Source organism: Rhinolophus hipposideros (genome assembly GCF_964194185.1).
Source record: "Rhinolophus hipposideros genome assembly, chromosome: X".
Lineage (NCBI taxonomy): Eukaryota > Metazoa > Chordata > Mammalia > Chiroptera > Rhinolophidae > Rhinolophus > Rhinolophus hipposideros.
Genome location: NC_138046.1, coordinates 38,985,529 through 39,009,075, shown reverse-complemented (window position 1 = coordinate 39,009,075; position 23,547 = coordinate 38,985,529). Strand labels below are relative to the sequence as shown.

At 35.1% G+C, this 23,547-nt stretch overlaps 1 protein-coding gene across 1 annotated transcript; it reads right to left on the bottom strand.

Moving 5' to 3' along the window:
• Positions 1-434: 434 nt before the first annotated feature.
• On the bottom strand, positions 435-23,307 carry IL13RA2 (interleukin 13 receptor subunit alpha 2; the record flags this gene model as incomplete). The annotated part of the gene is made up of 10 exons (XM_081042680.1): positions 435-479; positions 1,450-1,565; positions 11,871-12,015; positions 13,438-13,580; positions 15,134-15,318; positions 18,679-18,799; positions 19,388-19,541; positions 20,938-21,089; positions 22,889-23,015; positions 23,296-23,307. 10 exons carry the CDS (start codon positions 23,305-23,307, stop codon positions 435-437), a joined length of 1,200 nt encoding a protein of 399 aa, XP_080898806.1.
• Between the last annotated feature and the right edge of the window lie 240 nt (positions 23,308-23,547).

The following is a 23,547-nucleotide window of genomic DNA, read 5'->3' as shown; positions in this document are numbered from 1 at the left end:
TTGACTATGAATGTATCTAAAACTTCCTATTAATCCTCTCTACAGGTTATTTTAAAAGTCGAACAACCTTATTCATGGGGAATACTTTCATCACAAACACATTTTTTTTAAGTTAGACTCTCACCTTCCAAGATTCAACAATATCAGTATGGTTTACTGCAGTTTGAGAAATCACATTGTTTTATTACTACATCAGTGAATTAGAATCTGACCCATCCCTTGACTTCTGTATGTGCAGCATGCTCACCATAAATTAATGAGGAAGAAACCTGTTAATAGAAAATTTACTACTAGTTGAGGGTTTGAGTACTCTAAAGCCTACTAAAATACAACAATGTTTTTTTAAAACAGGTTTTATTCAATATTTGGAGGGGGGAAAAATTAGTTTAATAAGACCCATATTTAACATTTGGCCATGAGACAAAATTATTGAGTCAAAAGAGTGTCTCTTGATGAGAAAAGACTTCTTTTTGAAAAACCTGAAATTAAGAAAAAGCTCCATTATCAACAAATAGTCATTAATAACACAAACTATTTCACTTAGATAACTAACTCAGAGGAATAGAAAAAAAGCGTTCAGCAGAGAAATGAAGTGAAATGTTTCATACACCTTCATATTTCTTTTTATCTTTAAAAGACTTGGCATTAAGATATTTTCCTCCAACTCACGATTCCTCCTTAAAGCCCACCAACCTGTAGTAATCCATCCATCTTCTGAAATTCTATAACATTACTGTGTTTCCCCGAAAATAAGACCTAGCTGGACAAACAGCTCTAATGTGTCTTTTGGAGCAAAAATGAACATAACACCTGGTGTGGTGTGGTGTGTTATGGTATTATACCCAGTCTTATAGTAAAATAAGACCGGGTCTTATATTAATGTTTGCTCCAAAAGACGCATTAGAGCTGATTGTCTGGCTAGGTCTTATTTTCAGGGAAACACGGTTTCTGTACAACTCAAATAACAATTATCTAAAATCAACTCATAATGTAGATTTTATTTTCTGTATGAATTTTATCTCCCCCAACTAGAGTGTGAGCTCTTGGAGAGTAGGGACCATGGTTTTTAATTTTTGTGATCTTTTGTCTGTGGCACACTAGTAATATATTTCAGTTTATATCAATTCTAAGTCACTCTATCCTTTTCCCCAATCCTGCTTTCTCCTGTAACTGTTTCCTTATATTTTTCCCTAATCTAAAAATAGGGTTTCATGTTCTAAAGCTTTATTCTTTTACTTCAACAAAAGTAAATCCACCCCAAAATGTAGATTTTTAGGGTTAATTTTTAAACTGCTATATTTTTTTTAAGACATCACTATCCATACAACATCAATTATATACCCACAGTGTGCAGGCAAAATTATAAAATGTAGGTTCATCAGTCCTAAATGCAGAACTTTTTTGTTATCTACTGTTTTAAACTAAACGTTATAATATTATACCACTCACCATTTTCAGTAAAGCCTTTTGTTTGTACAAAAGCAGACAAGTTATTAACAAAACAAATAATGACACAAAAGCAAATGGTATCAAGAAAAATAACAAGGTTTCCTTCCGAATGTCACCTAGGTGAAAAAAAATTTGAAAAGGGGAAGGATTAGATGTTTACAATTATTTTTTAAACTGAATTATTTTATAAATAATCTAGTAAATGGAGTCGAACTGAGTTTAACTCAGAAACATCTGCCATCTTTTGCCAATGCATAGATACCACAGTTATATTTGAGTATAGCATTTCTTTCATTTGTGCACTGTTTATACAGAACTACATTACTGAACTGTGACATCTCTTCATTTCACTGAGAAAAATAATGCCCAAAAGCCCAATTCTTATTTTCTGCTTTGATTAAAATTTGACCTTGTGAATTCTTCATACGAACAAATGACAAAACATTAACCAAGTGATTAGATAAACATATCTTGTATATTTCTTAACTGTCAATAAGTCAAATGTTTGTATTACATATGCTGTAGTGAGCAAGAGATGGTCTTCAATAAAAGTCCTTGTGAAAATAATGGAGTTAATCTTTAAAGGTCATGTTTTTAAAGTTGTCTCATCTCACATTTTAGTGAATAAAAAGGTGAGGTTTTTCTCTTCTTTTAGGTATTAAGTTTTAATAGTACTGCATAGCAAAAAATAAGCAATCACTAGACAAACTTAAAAAATAGACAAAGCCTGTCCTTCCAAAACCAGTATATCTCACTTGTTTTGAAGTAATACTACAGAGCATCTTGAATCCTAGGCCCACCCTTACACTTAAACCTATCCGCAACCCACCATTTGCTGTGTGTTAGTCCCTTAGGGTCTTATTTTCTACTAAGTCAAAATTTTGTGGTCAATTCAGTTAAGATTTGCAAGAATATAGACGTCATCAAAATGGCGGGATGAGATGACCCTCTGTAAAACTCCCCTGGAATTTACAACTAATGAAATGACAATAGCTCCACAAAGAACTCCATGCACAGCAGACAGGCAAGACGAAGAGGCCCACTACTGAATTCACCTAAAGGTGGGTGATTCACGCGAGCAGGGAAGGAGGGAAGGGAGAAGTGCGGACACAGAGCCTCACAGGCGCAGGACGCAGAACTGGTTCAGTGCTCCGAGCTCGCTGCATCCCGGAACTACAGCAGCTGCGGGAGAGGGAAAAATTCGAACTGCTAGAGCTACGCATATGTCCCACAGGGCTGAGCGGGCAGCATATAACACGGCTGAGCCCAATGCTCACGGCAGAGACCTCAGAGAAAAGACTGAGGGAAGAAGGCTGAAAACGGTGGTTTAAGCACTCACTGCCGAGCAGAGAACGGAAGCCTTAGGCAGTGAGACTAGCCGCCCCCTCCCTACTCTCCCAGAGCTCACATGTCCCCCACCTGCCTGGTGCTAGGAGCTGAAGAGCAGCAGTGTCAGATCAAAAGAACAGAATAGCTGCTGTTCTGAAAACTGTGGACTGCAGACACAGGTTCACAGCCCAACTACTTCCGGCAAAAGGGAGGGAGCTGTGGAAGCGAGACGAGTTGTGGTGGTGGTCGCCGCCATTGGTGTGGGCCACCTCTCACAACTCACCCTGCCCCTGGCCCCAACTATCTGGGCAGATGCCTGCAGGAGTAAACAAAACTGCTGAAAAATACTGGCTCTGAATCTGGTCCAGAAAGAGCTTTGGAACTTAAAAAGCTCTCCGCATACCCACAGGGACGTGGTGCCCTATGAACCAGGCGAACTGTTAACAGAGGAGAAGCCAGTCTCCCAGGGAATACACCCATTGTGTGAGAAGCTGGAAAAGTGCAGAGGAAACATAGCACTACTGTGTGAGAGAGGAAAAAAAGGCTGCAGTCAGAAAGAAAATAAAACATTCTACCAACAAATACTGGAAAACAAAAGAAAGACCTTTCCTATCAACCTGTTGCAGAAGCCACTCCTGTAGATTTCTAGGAAGAGAAATAATAAATCAGTAATTGCCGTGAATAACCAAGCCAACAAGACAGCTCAGAAAGAAAGTGAAAAGTCTCCAGAAAAGGAACTTAAAGATATGGAAATATATGACTTAAATGACAGAGAATTCAAGATTGCAGTTCTGAAAAAACTCAACGAGATGCAAGAAAACACAGAAAGGCAATTTAATGAACTCAGCAGCGCAATCAAAGAAAAACATGAGCATTTTATGGGAGACTGAATTTTTCAAAAATAACCAAATGGAATTTCTGGAGATTAAGAACTCAATAGAAGAAATTAAGAATGAAATAACCAGCTTAAGTAGTAGAGTTGACCAGATGGAGGAAAGAATCAGTGACATCGAAGACAGAAACCTAGAAATTACAAAGATGGAAGAAGAAACAGACTAGAGACTTACAAGAAATGAAAGAATTCTACAAGAACTTTCTGACTCTAAGAATAATGCGCATACCAGAAGGAGAAGAAAGAGAGAAGGGAACAGAGAATATATTTAAACAAATTGTTGATGAGAACTTCCCAAACTCCTGGACAGAATTGGATCCTCGAATCCAAGAAGCAAATAGCACACCTAATTACCTCAATCCCAACAGGCTTTCTCCAAGACATATTGTATTGAAGCTGTCTAAAATAAACGACAAAGAAAGAATCCTCAAGGGAGCCAGGGAAAAGAAGACGGTAACCTACAAAGGAAAGCCCATTAGATTATCATCAGATTTTTCAGCAGAAACTCTACAAGCCAGGAGGGATTGGAACCAAATACTCAAAGTATTGAAAGAGAGAAATTATGAGCCAAGAGTAATATATCCAGCAAAGATATCCTTTAGACATGAAGGACGAATAAAGACCTTTCCAGACGTACAAAAGCTGAGGGAATTTTCTAATACATGAACGGCAGTACAAGAAATACTAAAGGAGGCTATTCGACAACCATTAACAAGGACAATTTGTGGCAACATAAAAAGGGGGAGAGTAAAGGCCTGAACCGGAATATGGGAATGGAGAAAGTAAGCGTGCTGAAGAAAATGCAAACTTTCTTTCACATAAACTTAAGGGTACCACTCAAAAAAAAATCAGTAACTGAAATATATACTGTAATAAAAGAAGAAACAGAGGGAAACATCATAAAATACCACCACACAGAAATAATAGACAACAACAAAAAGGCAAAGAAACAATGGAGACACAGCCTTACCAGAAAACTAAAGATACAATGACAGGAAATCCTCACATGTCAATAATCACCCTAAATGTAAATGGACTGAACTCACCAATAAAAAGGCACAGAGTAGCAGATTGGATAAAAAACTAAACCCAACCATATGCTGTCTCCAAGAGACATATCTCAGCTACAATGACAAGCATAGACTCAAAGTGAAAGGGTGGAAATTGACACTCCAAGCAAATGGTACCCAGAGAAAACCAGGTGTAGCCATAACAATATCAGATGAAACAGACTTCAGGGTGAAAAAGATAACAAGAGACAAAGATGGACATTACATAATGGTAAAGGGGACTATACAACAAGAAGACATAACAGTCATCAATATTTATGCCCCCAATCAGCGAGCACCAAAATATACCAGACAACTACAAACAGAACTCAAGGGAGAAATTGACCAAAACACAATTATACTAGGGGTCTTAAATACATCATTGACAGCTATGGATAGATCATCCAAACAGAAAATAAATAACGAAATAGCAGCCCTAAATGACACATTAGATGAAATGGACATAATTGACAAATATAGAGCACTTCATCCTAAAACATCAGACTATACATTCTTATCGAGTATACATGGAACATTATCAAGGATACATTCGGACATAAAATCAGCCTCAGCAAATTTAAGAAGATTGAAATCATACCAAGCATATTCTCTGATCACAAGGCTTTGAAATTGGATATCAACTGCAAAAAGAAGCAGGAAAAAACACAAATACATGGAGATTAAACAACATACTTTTAAAGAGCGACTGGGTCAAAAAGAAATTAGAGGAGAGATCAAAAGATACATAGAAACAAATGACAATGAAAATACATCCTACCAAAATTTTTGGGATGCAGCGAAAGCAGTTTTAAGAGGGAAATTTATATTAAAACAGACCTATCTCAAGAAACAAGAAAAATCCCAAATAAATAACCTCATGTAACACCTTAAAGAACTAGAAAATGAAGAACAAGTGAAACCCAAGGTCAGCAGAAGAAAGGAAATAACAAATATCAGAGCAGAACTAAATGAAATGGAGAACAAAAAGAGAATAGAAAAAAATTAATGTGAGAAAGAGCTGGTTATTTCAAAAGATTAACAAAATTGAAAAAACCTTGGCTAGACTTACTAAGATAAAAAGAGAGAAGACACTAATTAACAAAATCAGAAATGAAAAAGGGGAAGTTATCATGGCACCACAGAAATACAAAGGATCATGTAAGAATACCATGAAGGACTATATGCCACCAAATTCAATAACCTAGAAGAAACGGACAAATTCTTAGAAACATTTAGCCTTCCAGGCTGAACCATGACAAACTGGAAAATCTAAACAGACTGACCACCAGTAACAAAATTGAATCAGTCATCAAAAACCTTCCCAAAAGCAAAAGTCCTGGACCAGATGGCTTCACTAGTGAATTCTACCAAACCTTCAAAGAGGATCTAATACCAATCCTGCTCAAACTCTTCAAAAAAATTGAAGAAGAGACAGTACTCCCTAAGTCATTTTATGAGGCCAACATTACCCTGATACCAAAACCTGGTAAGCACAACACAAAAAAGAAAACTACAGACTAATATCTCTGATGAATACTGATGCAAAAATCCTACACGAAATTCTAGCAAATCGAATACAACAATGCATTAAAAAGATTATTCATCACGACCAAGTGGGGTTCATCCCCGGAGCACAAGGATGGTTCAACATCCGCAAATACATCAATGTGATACATCACATAAACAAAATAAAGGAAAAAAATCATATGATTCTATCTATTGATGCAGAAAAAGCATTTGATAAGATACAACATCCATGTATGATTAAAACACTTAATAAAATTGGTATAGAAGGAAAATACCTTAACATACTAAAGGCCATCTATGACAAGCCCTCAGCTAATCTCATAATCAATGGTGAAAAATTGAAGCCCTTTGGTCTATGTTCAGAAACACGACAGAACTCTCCCCTATCACCTCTGCTTTTCAACATAGTGTTGGAAGTCCTTGCCAGAGCCATCAGGTAAGAGAAAGAAATAAAAGGCATCCAAATTGGGAATGAAGAAGTTAAATTATCACTCTTTGCAGATTACATGATGCTATATATAGAAAACCCTAAACACTCCACCAAAAAGCTTTTAGAAACAATCAACGGATACATTAAAGTTGCTGCCTACAAAATCAACTTACAAAAGTCCATTGCATTCCTATACACTAACAATGAAATCTAAGAAAAAGAAATACAAAAAACAATTCCCTTTTCCAATTGTAGCAAAAAGAATCAAATAGCTAGGAATAAACTTAACCAAGGATGTGAAGGATTTATATGCTGAAAAGTATAAGACATTTTTGAAAGAAATTGAAGAAGAAACAAAGAAATGGACAGACATTCCGTGCTCACAGATTGGAAGAATCAACATAGTTAAAATGGCTATATTACCCAAAGCCATATACAGATTTAATGCAATCCCCATCAACATCCCAATGGCATTTTTTAAAGACATAGAACAAAAAATCATCAGATTTGATTGGAACCACAAAAGACCCCGAATAGCCAAAGCAAGCTTAAGAAAAAAGAACAATACTGGAGGTATCCCACTCCCTGACTTTAGCTTGTACTAAAGGGCTACAATAATCAAAACAGCATGGTATTGGCAGAAAAACAGACCCGTAGACCAATGGAATAGAATTGAGAACCCAGAAATGAAACCACATAAATATGGACAGATAATTTTTGACAAGGAAACTAAAAACATGCAATGAAGGAAAGACAGCCTTTTCAATAAATGGTGCTGAGAGAACTGGATAGCCACGTGCAAGAGAATGAAACTGGACTGCTATCTGTCACCATGTACCAAAATTAATTCAAAATGGATCAAAGACTTAAGCATAAGACCTGACACAATAAATTGCATAGAATAAAACATAAGTACTAAACTTATGGATCTTGGGTTCAAAGAGCATTTTATGAATTTGACTTCAAAGGCAATGGAAGTAAAAGCTAAAATAAACAAATGGGACTATATGAAACTTAAAAGCTTCTGTACAGCAAAAGAAACCATCGACAAAATAAAGAGGCAACCAACTGAATGGGAGAAGATTTTTGCAAACAGTGCCTTCGATAAGGGGCTAATATTAAAATATACAAGGAACTCATGAAACTCAACAATAAAAGAACAAACAACCCAATTGAAAAATGGGCAGAGGACCTGAAGAGTCATTTCTCCAAAGAGGACATACAAATGGCAAATAGACATATGAAAAAATGCTCAACATCACTAATTATCAGAGAATTGCAAATGAAAACCACGATGAGTTATCACCTCACCCCAGTCAGAATAATAGTCACAAGTGTTGGAGAGCTATGGAGAAAAAAGAACCCTCATACACTGTTGGTGGGAATGCAGACTGGTGCAGCTTCTATGGAAGGCAATGTGGAGGTTCCTCAAAAAATTGCGAATAGAATTACCATATGATCCAGCAATCCCTCTCCTGAGTACCTACCCAAAAAATCTGAAAACAAATGTTTTCCATAAAGACACATGTGCTCCAATGGTCATTGCAGCTTTGTTTAAGGTGGCCAAGACATGGAAACAACCAAAATGTCCTTCGATAGATGAATGGATAAAGAAGCTGTGGTATATATACACAATGGAATACTATTCGGCGTTAAGGAAAGATTATATAGGAACATTTGTGACAACATTTATGGATCTTGAGAGTATAATGCTAAGTGAAATAAGTCAGAAAGAAAAAGTAGAGAACCCTATGATATGTGGTATATAAACCAAAAAGAACAAAAGAACAAGTCAAAGAAATGAGAAGCAGAAACTCATAGACACAGACAACAGTTTAGTGGTTACCAGAGGGTAAGAGGGGAGTAGGGGGTGGAAGATGAGGCTAAGGGATATCAAATATATGGTGATGGAAGGAGAACTGACTCTGGGTGGTGAACACACAATGGGATTTATAGATGATGTAATACAGAATTGCACACCTGAAATCTATGTGATTTTACTAACAAATGTCACCCCAATAAATAAGAAAAAAAAAGATTTGCAAAAATATAATCTAGAGAAATGACAAATAATTTAAATGTTTGGCATTTAAAATTAACAGTAAGAAAGCATACTTCTTTCCTGAGGTTCCAGTTGCTTTCCCTATACATAAAGTCAATTTTGAAGAAGTCATAGTTTTATTTCCAAAAAGAAAAATATTGTCTTATTTTTCTATACCTTGAAACATCCAATAATAAATATCCTAAAGAACAAAGACCACACACATCTCAGGAAATTTTTGTTCCTAATCTCAAAGTTATTAAAATTTTATCAAGAGGTACCCATCAGGGAAAAAGAAATCTCAATCATCAATATCATGTTAACACAATATGTACACTACATAAAAAGATGTACAAGGTGTGATCAAACAATACGGTGAATGTTTCAATTTAAAAAAAAATTTAGAGTAAAAGTCACATTGCCATTAATCACCCTCAAAATACTCTCCCTAGCTTTGAACACACTTATCCCACCATTCTTGCTACTTTCTGAAACAGTTCTGGATGTCCTCTTTCGTGAGTGCCTTTAGTTGTGCTGTTACTGCTGCCTCAATGTCCTGAATCAATTAAAAACATTTAACTTTCAGGGTTATTTTGTCTTTGGGGAAGAGCCAGAAGTTACACGGTACCGGATCTGGTGAATGAGGTGAATGAGGACACACCATAATTGTTTTATTTGACAGAAATTGCTGTCCCAGAAACGATGTGTGATACAGAGCCTTTCCGTGGCGATCACAAAATATGGTGAATGCTGCTGCCGAGTGCCATCCCACGGAAAGTTCGGGATCTTCAATAGGGAAGCAGCGAGTCGAACCTTAGTAATAGTGTGTGACAAGTTTCAAGTTGTTGGGTGCAGTCAGTTTGTTGTGAGCTAAGGTTGAGAGAAAGTGTGTTTTAAAGTGTGCCATAAATCATGGACCATGAACAGTGCATTAACATAAAATGGGCAAACGGTTTCATCCTCCATCATGACAATGCTCCGTGTCACACATCTCTTCTGGTATAAGGCAATTTTTGTCAAATAAAAACATTACGGTGTGTCCTCATCCACCTTATTCACCAGATCTGGCACCATGTGACTTCTGGCTTTTCCTCCAAAGTCAAAATGATTCAGGACATTGAGGTAGCCATGACAGCACAACTAAACACACTCACAAAAGAGGACATCCAGAACTGCTTCAGAAAGTGGCAAGAACCATGGGATAAGTGTATTCAAAGTGAGGGGGAGTATTTTGAGGGAGATTAATGTGCCTTTTACTGTAATAAATTTTTATTTATTTAAACATTCACCATATGTTTTGGTCTTATCTCGTATATCTTGAGGATGTGGCTAACAACTCACCATATCCACTTTAAATTATGCATTGACTAATGACAAGATATAATTCAGGACATGACTTTCTCAATGTCACTTCTACAGAGTTGCCAGATTTCTTACAGCAGTAGTAAAACGAAAAACGTAGAACAGATAAGTGTTCATTCTGATTCCATATATCTCTTGGTTAATTGAGTTCTCCCTCTCTCTGCCTATTTTTTCTGCATAGCCTTTAGTGAGTACATGATATATTTGGCTTCTTTCTTTATTATCTATCTCTACTCAACTTGGGAATAGAATATAAATTTTGTGAGAATATAGGTTGTTTTACTGCTATATCTCCCATGCCTTAAAAATCTGATATATAGTAAGTGCTTAATAAATACTTGATGAGTGAAAGAAAACAATGATACCACTATATTTATAGAGAGATAATAGTAAAACAGTAACTCTATTACAATGGAACAACATGAAAGAAGATGAATGAATGATAGAAATGCCATTATCTGTCTGTATCTGTATATGTATATACGTATCTATATATCTAAAAGAGCAATGCTGAGCTAATTGACTTCAATTTCAAACAATTATTCATCATTTCTATTGATAAAGCTAGTATACTGTGAAGCATAATAATATTTTGCCTCACTGTCAAGGCTTTTTAGTAGTTTATGTTTCTATTTAAATATGTCTTTTATCATGTCATTTTAAATCAGTGTTGGAAGTGAATGGAATGAAAAATGCATCATAAAATATACATTTTACTAATGATGACATATTACTTAGAAACATATTCATTAGGAACAGTACTAGACACTCGAAAACAAGTTTATGCTGACTGATCCTTGCTTTAAGATTTCTGCTCGACTGGTGCAGCCACTATGGAAGGCAGTGTGGAGGTTCCTCAAAAAATTACAAGTAGAATTACCATATGACCCAGCAATCCCTCTCCTGTGATTCTACCCAAAAAATCTGAAAACATTTATCCATAAAGACATGTGTGCTCCAATGTTCATTGCAGCTTTATTTATGGTGGCCAAGACATGGAAACAACCAAAATGTCCTTCGATAGATGAATGGATAAAGAAGTTGTGGTATATATACACAATGGAATACTATTCAGCGGTTAGAAAAGATGAAATAGTACCATTTGTGACAACATGGATGGATCTTGAGATTATAATGCTAAGCGAAATAAGTCAGACAGAAAAAGCAGATTTCACTGATATGTGGTATATAAACCAAAAACAACAAAAGAACAAGACAAACAAATGGGAAACAAACAGTCATAGGCACAGACAATAGTTTAGTGGTTTTCAGAGGGTAAGGGGGGAGAGGGGTGGTAGATGAGGGTAGATGGTGTTGGAAGGAGAACTGACTCTGGGTGGTGAACACACAGTGGGATTTATAGATGATGTAATACAGAATTGTACACCTGAAATTTATGTAACTTTACTAACAATTGTTACCCCAATAAACTTTAATTAAAAAAAGATTTCTTCTCACTTAAAAATTAAAAGCATAAGAAAATATTGTTAAAATGGGCTCCCCCAAAAAAGAACTAGCATGTGCTTTTTACTGAAAGAAAAACAAGAATATTGGTAATAGAACTATAACATGACTTTTAGTTAATCTTATAACTACACCTAGATAAAACTGAATGTTAGTTTCTCCATAAATCTATGTTCGACTGAGGTGCTTACTACTTTATCTTCTCTGATTTTAGACTATATGAAAGAGCATTGTGATTTCCATAATTATTATACAAAATACACTGGAAGAAAATTAATTTTGCTAACAAATAGCTCGTTATTTAGTTACTGTTCTTTTACCTCATACCTTTCCAGCATTGTTTATCACTCCACTCACTCCAAATTCCATCATCTGAGCAATAAATATTCACTTTGTTTCTCACTAAAAAGCAGAATTGTTGGCTTTTATTTGATGTTCTTGTGATGTACATTTCATTTTCAAAAGTGGTAGTCTGAAAGCCAAGGAAAAAATAAGATGGTATTATTTGATTTAATTTCAGCTAGACCAATCCCGTTTCGTTAGTCTCTTTCAAAGTGGGTTTTGTTACATAAAATATATGCATCAAATGACTAAAAAGATATATACCAAAACCCTAATAATGATTATCTCTCTGTATGGTGAGTTACTTTTCTCTTTTCATTTTTTCTTCCCGTATCTATATTTTTAAATTTTTCTATAGTGATGATAATGGATCACTTGTAGTAAAGCGCGTGTGTCACAGGACAAAATTCCTAGGCATATTTAGTGTTTATGACAGCCAGTATTTGGATTAGTGTCAAATTTCCCAGATTCCATGAACTGTAAAATGTTATATACACTGAGTTAGTAGAAAGAGCCATCATGTGAATGTTGCTTCTATGGAAACTAGAAATCATACTCATATACATAAATCTTTGTTTTTCTCTTATTCTTATTTTGATTAATTGCCCTAAGATCTGTGCAGCAGTGCTTAGGGGTTGGCATGAAACTACCCTTTCAGATATGAAAATACAACAAGGCTGGATGATCTCAAAGGAAAAAAAATCATTGAAGCGATTATTTCAATTCTACATTTCAAGGAGCTGAAGAGTGTTTCTCATCCAAAACAGGTTTTTCTTTTGTTGTAACTTTTCATGGAAATCAGCATAGTGTGATACAGATTAAAGCGGACTGGGAATAAGATCTGGATTCTAGTTTTAGCTGTGTAATTTGACTGTAAGTCAATTCACTTCCTTGGGACTTGTCAATCAATTCAACTCCATTTTCTCATCTGTTTATGAAATGAATTGATTAGAGCTAATGCCTTACCTACTTATCTCCATCACTCTCTCTGAGTTGGAAACCAATGAATAAAATTAACATATAACAATGTGGGGCTAAAGGCATCACACATTGTTGGTGCTGGGGAATAATTAGTCTTGCAACCATCTCCTACTTTCCCAATTAGCCCCTTTCCCTGATACAAGCCATTCTTGGGTAACCCTGCCCATTCTTGATACAAGCCATTCTTGGGTAACCCTGCCCTGATGGTTGTTCCTCAAAAAGTTTTTATGTTTATTTATGTTTTTTGTTGTGTTCTTTTTTCACTTGAAGCCTCTTTGTAATTCATGTTATGCATGCCCATGGCAACTTTAATTTATTGACACAATATTAGAAACAAGTTCCTAGCTTATCTCCAAGGTCCTACGTAGCTTTAAAATTGGTATGATTATGCTTTCCAATGGCAAAAATCTTTCTTTTGTCCACTAGATTATTTGATTTTCTGGAAATTAAACTGAGATAAATATGTCATGTTCTATTTCTCATGTGGATAGCAATTGATTGATTCTCATGTTTGCTATTTTATTTAAAAAGCTATGTTTATGATTTTGCCAAATAAACGTAATGTTCATACCACCCAGGTACTATCATCTTCTGTGAATGCAATTTCATAAATGAAGCAATTCACTGGAATGGGTCCTGTAGGCATGCTCCATTTCAGGTTAATTTCCTCTGACTTCACAGTAATACTAAGATAGTCTGGTGGCGAAGGTTTAACTGAAAAGCAAAAGGAAATCATTCAACATGGAGGTACTGAAGTTGAGCAGTAGCCGTTATTAAAAGCTAGGGAAACCTAGTAACACAAGCCTCTAAGATACATCAGGTGGCTCAAGACTGTCCTCTGTAATGTGAATTAAAATTTGCTTACCAGTCAAGTTCAGTTTATTAAGAAACTTGGTTATTTTGGAAACTAATTTTTGTAAGTCACATATTGACAAATATTTAAGCTCGAAAGAAAAGTTAGAAGGTCCAAATCATTAGAGTTATTTCTTCATTTTGCAGTAAAGAGAAGCAGAATAGACCACCCCAAAATGTGCCACTTTGGCATGTGGATTATTTTACGCTGAAGACAACCAAGACTCAGGAAGAGTTTTCTTTCTTTCTTTTTTCCTTTTCTTTTTTACCTCCCCTTAACTGACTAAAAGAATTTAAATGGAGGGTCTGGATCAGGAAGAAAGCTATCACCAGAGATAACTACAAAGTGTATGGGCCAGGTGTGGTAGGCTGGAAGGAATTGGCAGGGCTTGTTTAAATTTCTTCATCTCCCATTGCCTCTGCATGGCATGGCAATCATTTGTTTATCAAGCATTTGCTCTTCTCCTTCCCTTTGCATCTTCCTTCCCTTTGCATTGCATCTTCCTTTTGCATTGCATCTTCCCTTTGCATTGCATCTTCCTTCCCTTTGAAGTCCCAGACTCCTATTCCCTTGTCCTTAGCTTAGGATGGCATATAAGCCTCAATTGCTTGATTGTCTTTTGTCTTCTCATGTCTATGTGAGGCTCCCATACAGACATAATTAAATTTTCTTCTGTTAATCTGCCTTATGTCAAATTATTAGACCAGCCAAAAGAACCCAGAAGGGTAGAGGAAATGTTTTCATCCCCTACAGTAGCATTAGAAACAACTACCACAATCATACCTACTACTATTTTTATTAGTAGTTAACTCTTATTTAGAGCTTATGATGTGTCAAGCACTGAACCAGGGATGTTACACCATAAATTCATTCACATCTCACAATAAATCTATAAGGTGGTCCTTTATTATCTTCATTTTACTGATGAGGAAATCGAAACAGATGTTAAAAGTAACTTGCCCAAAGTTATGCAGCTAGAAAGTAGTAAATCCAAGATTCAATTGACCCAGGTATGACTCACTCTAGAATCTGTCAGTGTTGTAATTGTTAAAACAGAGAAACCAGACTCAAAATATACAACCATTTGCCTGTTGAGGCCTGGAAGTAAGTGATTCCATAATTACTCTATCACTAACGCTAGACAATAATACTGTATAGCAGACCAACTCTTTGAAGCTGGGAAATAGATTGTAAGTTCTAAATGAAAATAACACTTTACCCTTCATTCAATCCCTCATCTTCCATACTTTTATATTTAATAAGAGCTTCCTCATATGCTCTGTTGGCCCTCATTTTCCTGGCTTTGCATTTCAGTAGGTATCTCTATATCTCATCTCTATATCTATCTCTGCTCTTTCATATGGTTGTAAATAGCTTAAACTAGAAACATTTTGAAGTTGTTTGTTTGCCTCACCTATATTTTGAAGCTGAAAAATGAAATAGCTAGGTCTGATAAACTGGAATTTTGATGATCCATTAACACAGATGTAGAAATCTTTATAGTCTGGTGACTCCAAATAGGGAAACCTGCATCCAATATTTTTTCCATTACTCTTGATATAATCAACACACTGTAATGCATGGTCCAAGTCCTCATACCTGTAAAAAGAAGTTTTGTAAAAATTGTTTTACCAATATCTTCTAGTATCATGGTGTCCAAATTTCAATTATCTTAAGATATCAAGTGAATTAAAAATCATTTAATAACATGCAACTTTATCAAGTACCAACTATGTGTCAGAGCCTATGACAAGTGTTAGAGATATCACAGTAAGGAAGCTTACAATCTGATGGGGAGCCTTTACAAATCTGGAATTTACAATCTGATAGGAGCTGTTACGAAATCTCAAAGATAAGGTAAGGTTATGCTGACTCATCAACAGGATTTGTGAATCGAAGAATAAGATTCCTATTAAGAAAACCAGGGATTTATATACGTAATTCTGAATAACACTGCCTTTTTTCCTATTTTGTTATTATTAAAGTATAGTTGGCTCACAATATTATATTACAACAAATGTGAAACACAGATGTACAACACAGATTCAACACAGATGTACACAGGTGTACAGATGTACAGATTCAACAGACTGTACACAGATGTACAACACAGATTCAACATTTGTATATCTTACAAAGTGATCATCACGATAAGTCTAGTAATCATCTGTCACCGTGAAAAGTTATTACAATATTATTGACTATATTTCCTGTGCTATACACTACATTTCCATGGCTTATTTATTTTATAACTGGAAGTTTGTACCTATTCCCCTTCACCCATTCCCCCAGAACCCTCTCCTCTGGCAACCCTCGTGCACTGTTGGTGAGATTATAAATTGGTGCAGCCACTATGGAAAACAGCATGGAAGTTCCTCAAAAAATTAAATATAGAACTACCATATGACCCATCAATTCTACTTCTGGGTATTTATAGAAAGAAAATGAAAACATTAATTCAAAAAGATATGTGCACCCCTATATTCATTGCAGCATTATTTACAATAGCCAAGATATGGAAGTCACTTAGGTATCTACAGATAGATGAATAAATAAAGAAGATGTCATATAGATAGATAGATAGATAGATGATAGATAGATAGATAGATAGATAGATAGATAGATAGATAGATAGAAATAGATATAGATATATACAGAGGGTGCCAAAACATGTATACATATTTTAAGAAATGAAAAAACTGTATTAAAATTACACTGATGGTAACTATTTTGAGCACCTCTTGTAATTGCAGAAGTCAAACGTAACTTGTATTCATCTTTTGTTATCAGTATATAATGAGTATTACAATTTTAATACAGATTTTTACTTAAAATATGTATACATTTTTGGCACACACACACACACAATGGAATATTACTGAGCATCATAAAAGAATGAAATCTTGTCATTTGCAACAAGTATTACTTATACTAAGTGATACTTCCTTTTTTATATTATATTGGAGAACTTGTATAGAAAACATATTTAAAACCAGACACACAAAATATTGTTATGTCTATTTCTTTGTCTTGTTACTTTGTTGCTTTCAGTAGTTAAAAAAATGTTATGTTTCATAAAATAAAATAAAATTATCTGAGGACACAATTTATATCAAGAGATAAACCTCAGAAAAGCCAACGGGGCGGGGGGGGGGTCAAAAAGAAAAGGAGGAACTATTTGGCAAGTAAATATCTAATTTCTCATTCTCCTAGACAAGAAATGTTGCCATATCATTCAAAGTTAACCTTTTTCCAGTAATAAAGTTAATGGGAATTAGGGGGAATTTCCCTATTGATTTCCAAAGCAACAAATGCCTGGTTTATTTTCCTTAAAGAAAAGCTTGCAATGCAAAATGTAACATTATCTGTAAAAGTAACCAAAATCCTTTCTGAAATAAGGCCAATTTAGCATCTGGTAAGATGCTGGTACACATATCTGGATTCTACAGAATCCATTTTATGCCAAGTATTTACTTTAGGCAGAGTTTGCAAAATTGTAGTCTCTTGGTTAGTTCAACTGATTAGAGTTTGAGAGACTTGAGTTCTAGGCTTGACTTTATATAGATTTACTTTGTGCCTATGGGAAGTTTTGTGGTACCCTTATTTTCCATTCTCTATAATGTTAATATTTATCCCTCACTACGCTACTAAGATGAGGATAAAGTTATATTAAACATGAAATGCAGTGCTCAAGAATGCAGGGACTTTGTCTGATTCACACTTTTGTCCTTTTTATCTAGAACAGTGCTTGGCATTTAATGATTGCTTAATATTTGTTGACTTAATGAACAAAAAGTCAGACCTTAGAAATTGACACATCCAGTTTCAGATGAGGGAACTGAGACCCCAAAAAGGGAGCTCACTTGCCCAACACCACCAAGTGAAATGGGCATAGCACAGCAGAAATAGTCAAGAGAAATATAAGGAACAGTTCATGCCTATAAATCTCTTAAAAATTTAAGAGACTATATATATATGTGTATATATATAAATTTAAATGTCATCTGTAAAATAAATAATAGTTCAGAGAAAAACTAAACAGAAGTTGATGTGATCAGTAAAGGATTAAGGAAATTTAATGCTAGATGGGCCTTACAGGATGGATAAGAGTTGGTGAAAGAGAGAGCCAGAGGGCATTTCAGATAGCAGTGCACACAAACGCATAAAAGAGCATAACATTGATGAGAAAAAAAACTAGAGATGAGTCTAAATGGAGTGGAACATTCACAGTGGTGATAATAGAAGGTAATGTTGGAAAGGCAGTAACATAGTGAGGCAGAGACTTGAATGGCAGCCTAGATTTTATCATGGAGGAAATGAGTAGCCACTGGAAGTTTTTGAGCAAAAGAGTGACATGTGAATATAGCAGTATAGGAAGATAAATCTGACTACAGTTTGTAGAACGAATGGGAAGGGGAGAGACTACAAGCAGAGAACATCTTTCGGGAGGCTAGGGTAATCATCCCGATGTGGTATGAAGTGAGCCTAAATTAGAGTTCAATGTTATCACGGAACAATTAAAGAATGTTAAAGAATGAAGAAGACAGGAGATTCAAGATGACTGAAGTTTAAAAGCCTCACTGAGAGTTACCAAAGGAAGGAGAGTCAGAAATAAAAGGATCCAGTTTTAATAGGTACCTGCTTTTAAAAGACAAGAATATAAAATATGCCAAATTTTTCAGGTTATAATTCAACTCCATCTATCTAAAGATACAAATTTAATCTTTTATAAAAACAGTGGTTGCATTCCTTATATCACCCATAGAGTGCCTTCTAGTAGCTACACCCTAAACCTACTTACTCCCATTGAAAACCCCAAATAATTGTAAACAACCTTTATCATAAATGAAACTTTGAAAAATATAATGAATTTAATTAAGTGAAAATACAGTTACTCATACTATGGATTAATTTTGATAGGTAGTTTCCTAATACGAATTCTTATTATAAAATACTCACCAGTAAAACAAGTTGTAATCAGTATCAAAACGGACACCTATGCCAAGTTTCCAAGAGCAGAGTAAATATTGCCAATTGTAATATGTACAATCCATATCCCGAATTTTAGTTTCCAGATTTCCTAAGGAAGGAATGAACTGTGAGTGCTTGAAAGGCATGGTGATGAATCATTTGGGAAATCACTATGTAACTTTACTTCATTTCGTTTGATCTCTCCATTTCATTTAGGAATCAACACAATTGGGAATATTCCAAAAGGAAGTTGTTGGAAATCACTTCACTGTAAGTGGGGTATGCAAAATCAAAAACCTTTGAGGTTTCATTTTCTAGAGTAAGTACTAGTGTAAGCATATGTAAAAGTACTAAATTAATAATTCCAGGATGCTCTAAACAGTTGAGCAAATGCTCACATATATATTTATTAATATGACCTCAAAACTGGGAACTGTATTAAATGCCTAATAAGATACAGATTTTGCCAAATGTCTCCGCTGATTTAAAGAATTCAATTTACTAACAATTGTCACCCCAATAAATTTAATTTAAAAAAAAAGAATTCAAAAAGGCCAGTCACTCACTCTTAAGAAGCATTCTATTTTGTGCCACACTCTCAATTGTACCTATAATCTCATGTATAAGAGTTGTAGAATTTATTCCCATGTGGATTGTTCTGACAGTATTAAATATGAAATGAGAACTTTGTTTTAACCTTTTGGTGATATTGAATAAGTAGCTTCTGACCATGAACTTTGAACTGTAGATCCATTTGTGCACTGGCCTTGCAAAAGTGTGTGTATCTTTGCTTCAACGCCTTTGTTAAGATCAAACCCGTCTTTGTAACATAGGTTCTTAGTAATGATGGTCTGTTTGATAAAAAAGATGAGACAAAATCAAGTTTAGAAACAGTGATGACATCATGCGCCACATTAATAAAGTAAGAAGTCATAATACCCCAATATCTAAGAAATTCCTCGGGCCGGCCCAGTGACTCAGGCGGTTGGAGCTCTGTGCTACTAACGCTGAAGGCTGCCGGTTCGATTCCCACATGGGCCAGTGGGCTCTCAACCACAAGGTTGCCAGTTCGACTCCTCGACTCCCATGAGGGATGGTAGGCTGTGCCCCCTACAACTAACAATGGCAACTGGACCTGGAGCTGAACTGCGCCCTCCACAACTAGGATTGGAGAGACAACAGCTTGACTTGGAGAAGGTTCTGGAAGTGCATACTGTTCCCCAATAGAGTCCTGTTCCTCTTCCTCAATAAAATCTTATAAAAAATTAAATAAATAAATGTTGTGAAGTTAAAAAGAAAGAAAGAAATTCTTCATGATACAATGTCCCAGATATGTTTCTGATAGAACAAATTTCTGTACATTGCATCATTTAATGAGGTCATTTGAATCTTAACACCTCATTCAAAAAAACCAACAAAATTCTGAAACAGAAAAAAGGCTCTATGGCAGGACTTGAGCCATAACCAACTTGAAATAAAGAGATAATTTTCACATACCATGTGCAAATTATATGACAAATGATTTGTCACCTTTCAAATGACATATGAATTCCTCAGGAATCATATAAAGTAAAACCTTTGGAGGTAACTGGAGAAAGCCAGACAAATTGTGAGCTCCTAGAAGACTAAAATCATATATCATTTATCCTTGTACTCCTGATACCTAGCAGAGTGCCTAGCACAAAAAGTGGCTCAATAAATGTTTGATTTGAATTGTCCCTTGAAACTACCTAGCTGAATTAGGAAGGTAACTGAATTCTTGTAGAACAGAAATCTTTGAATGAACATGCTTGTTGACTATGTAAGTGGTTAATAATTCAATAAACTTTCATTGAGCATTTACTACAATATATGCAAGAAAACATGTTGTGTTCTGTGGGGAAAATACAAAGATAAATAAGGCTTGATACCTACAGAAAAACAACTCACAGTCCAATAACGTAGATTAAGACTCGCATACAGGTAAATCAGTAACTATAAAATATGGTAAAATGTATAAGTACTCTTCAAGTCCATTATCCATGGGACCAAGTAATTTTTTCCTGTATTTCCAATGGTAGTCTTAATATTGGGTGGGGTGAAAATAGATGTGGCAGAAAGTACAGAGAAGAGAACAGCAGTCGTGGCAGCTTGTTATATCTTAATTAATTGCTATTGAAATATGGAAATTAGAGTGGATGCTGACATCAGGAATCATAAGAAAATGCTAATAATCACTCTGATATCAAAAATGCATGCTGTACTTACCTTCCAGTTTTCACTATCAATGTTTCGGTATTTTAATTCATATTCTACAGTGCATTCCTTGAAATTTTCCAGAGACAATGAAGGTTGCCATTGCAAATATAGATAGCCTAAATATCCAGGATCCACTATCTCAAAATCCTGAGGAGGATTAACTGGAATAAAATCAAAATATTTTTACTTTTTTCCTGTATTTTATGACAAAGATTGCTAAATCCAGATTACTACTGTATGTTCATCAACTGATGAATGGATATACTCTAGTATATCCACACAATGGAATATTATTCAGCCATAAGAAAGAATTAAGTACTGATACATACTACAACATGAAGAACCTTGAAAACACTAATCTAGGTGAAAGAAACCAGTCACAAAGGACCACATATTGCATGATTCCATTTATATGAGATGTCCAGAATAGGCAAATCCATTGAGACAGAAAGTAAATTAGTAATTGCCAAGGGCTGGAGGAAAGGGAGAATGAGACATGACAGCTGAATGGATATGGGGTTTTTTTTTTTGGGGGGGGGGGTTGATGTAAATATTCCGGAATTTTTGATAGTCGTGGCTGTTATACAACTTTGTGAATATACTAAAAAATCACTGAACAGTATACTTTAAAAGGGTAAGTTTTATATTGCATAAATTGTATCCAATAAAGCCATTTAAAAAGATGGATTACTACTGTATAGTTATCCCGTCTTTAAGAAATCACATATGCAAAATGTGATTTTGCCTAGCTAGGTACTAAGTTTTCACACAAACAAGAAATTCAACATGGAGTTATCTCTGTGGTCCTACAGACCATAATTTGGTTTAGGATGGGAACATTTTATTACATAAATCTCTCTAAAAGCAAGAACTAAACAGTTATTAATTCAGTGTTTACTATATTCATATACCATCATGGCACACACACACAAAGGGATAGAAAATGTAAAATATAACTACTATGGATAAGTGCCTTAAGAATTAGAGGAACAAGCAGATCTCGTCAGTCTATTCTGGTTAATTAAATCCTCTTGTAAACTCAAGTTCAGAGCTATCCCTAGATATGGCAAACCAGGGCCATTCTTTGGAATGATTCAAGAAGTGGCAGGCAGCTGAGTAGAGTGACATCAGGAAACAGCCCCTCTTATTTTGGAGTTGGAGGCAGTGAGAGGCAATGGCTTCTCCATCTGGTAACTTAAAAAGCAACAAAAACCAATAAAGAAATAATTCTATAAACTTTCCTACAAGCAAATCTAGTAGTACTATGCTATTACCCTCATGTTGCCATTCTGCTAATAATTCCCTCTTATTTTTGCCCTATTGTTCATTTTACTACTTTATGACACTTACTGAGGTGAGGAAAAGAATCCACAGGAATAAATTGTGGCACAAATTATAATTTGATGTGAGACCTCCATGTACCAATAAAGAAGGTCTCCATTGAGGAAGAAATAACAATTCTGTTGTTTTCAATTTTATGGTTATAAATATTTTTCAAATGCATTGCTCTGATTACCTATGGTAATAATACTAGTTCATTAGACATGATTTAATGATTCTGTAATTACTTTTTTAACTTTAAACCTTCGTTTATTTTTTCTTATTTATCTAATTGTCTTAAAAGTTAAGGATAGAAATTAAGGAAATATCTAGTTAGTTAGATTTCAGGCAGTGAAGTTTCAGATAATTAACCTATTCTTAGATAAGATTATACAAAACATATGGAAAGTGTCCTTTAGTTTGGCTTTTATCCCACAAAATGTTTATTATCATCAGTTATATATACATGAAGCTATATATATATAGTTATATATACATGAGGCTGACTAAGAATGTATCTTTTGTGCATTGATTTCCTGACTTATCTCCAATAACAATGCATCCACTTGTCATTTTCTTACGGTAGGTTGAAAAGACAATAAATATCCATAATTTGAAAACTACTCCATCGTTGGTTTACCTTTTATTTCAGTGTTCGAAGACAAAGTAGAGCCAAATGCTGTGCAAATAAGAATGGCATATAAGCATCTGATATCCAAATGAATGAAAGCCATTTCTCTAAGATTTAATACTTTGAAATTTCCACTCTAAGAAAAAAAAACACACAACATTTTAACTTTATCTTACTTCAAAAAACCAAATGACTAAATGTGATTGAAAATACATTGGGGAATTATCTGCATGCTTTTACCAAGAATTGGGAAAAACGTGACCCTCTGAACCATGGACACAGAAAAAAATCAAGTTTGGAACCAATATAATTGGAAAGGGAGATTTCTAGTCTCATCCTTCTTACAAGAGTAAGAATAAAGCAAAACAAATGAAAACCTGTATTGCTTCACCCCTTCCATCCTCTCACTTTCACACTTTTCTATACATCACACTCTGTGGCCAGGATGGGATGACTTCAAATAGCCTTCAGCCTGAACACTGAGCCAGACCCACCAGAGTGTTCTTATTGGTTTACAGGGACTGGCAACAAAGGAAACACACTGATATATACTCTTTTCTGAAATAAAAAGTATTTGAAAGTCATCTGACTACTGAGAATGCTCAGAACCTACACCAAAGCCTTGATATCGCAGAACTTTGCTCCATTTCTTCATAAAAACCAAATCA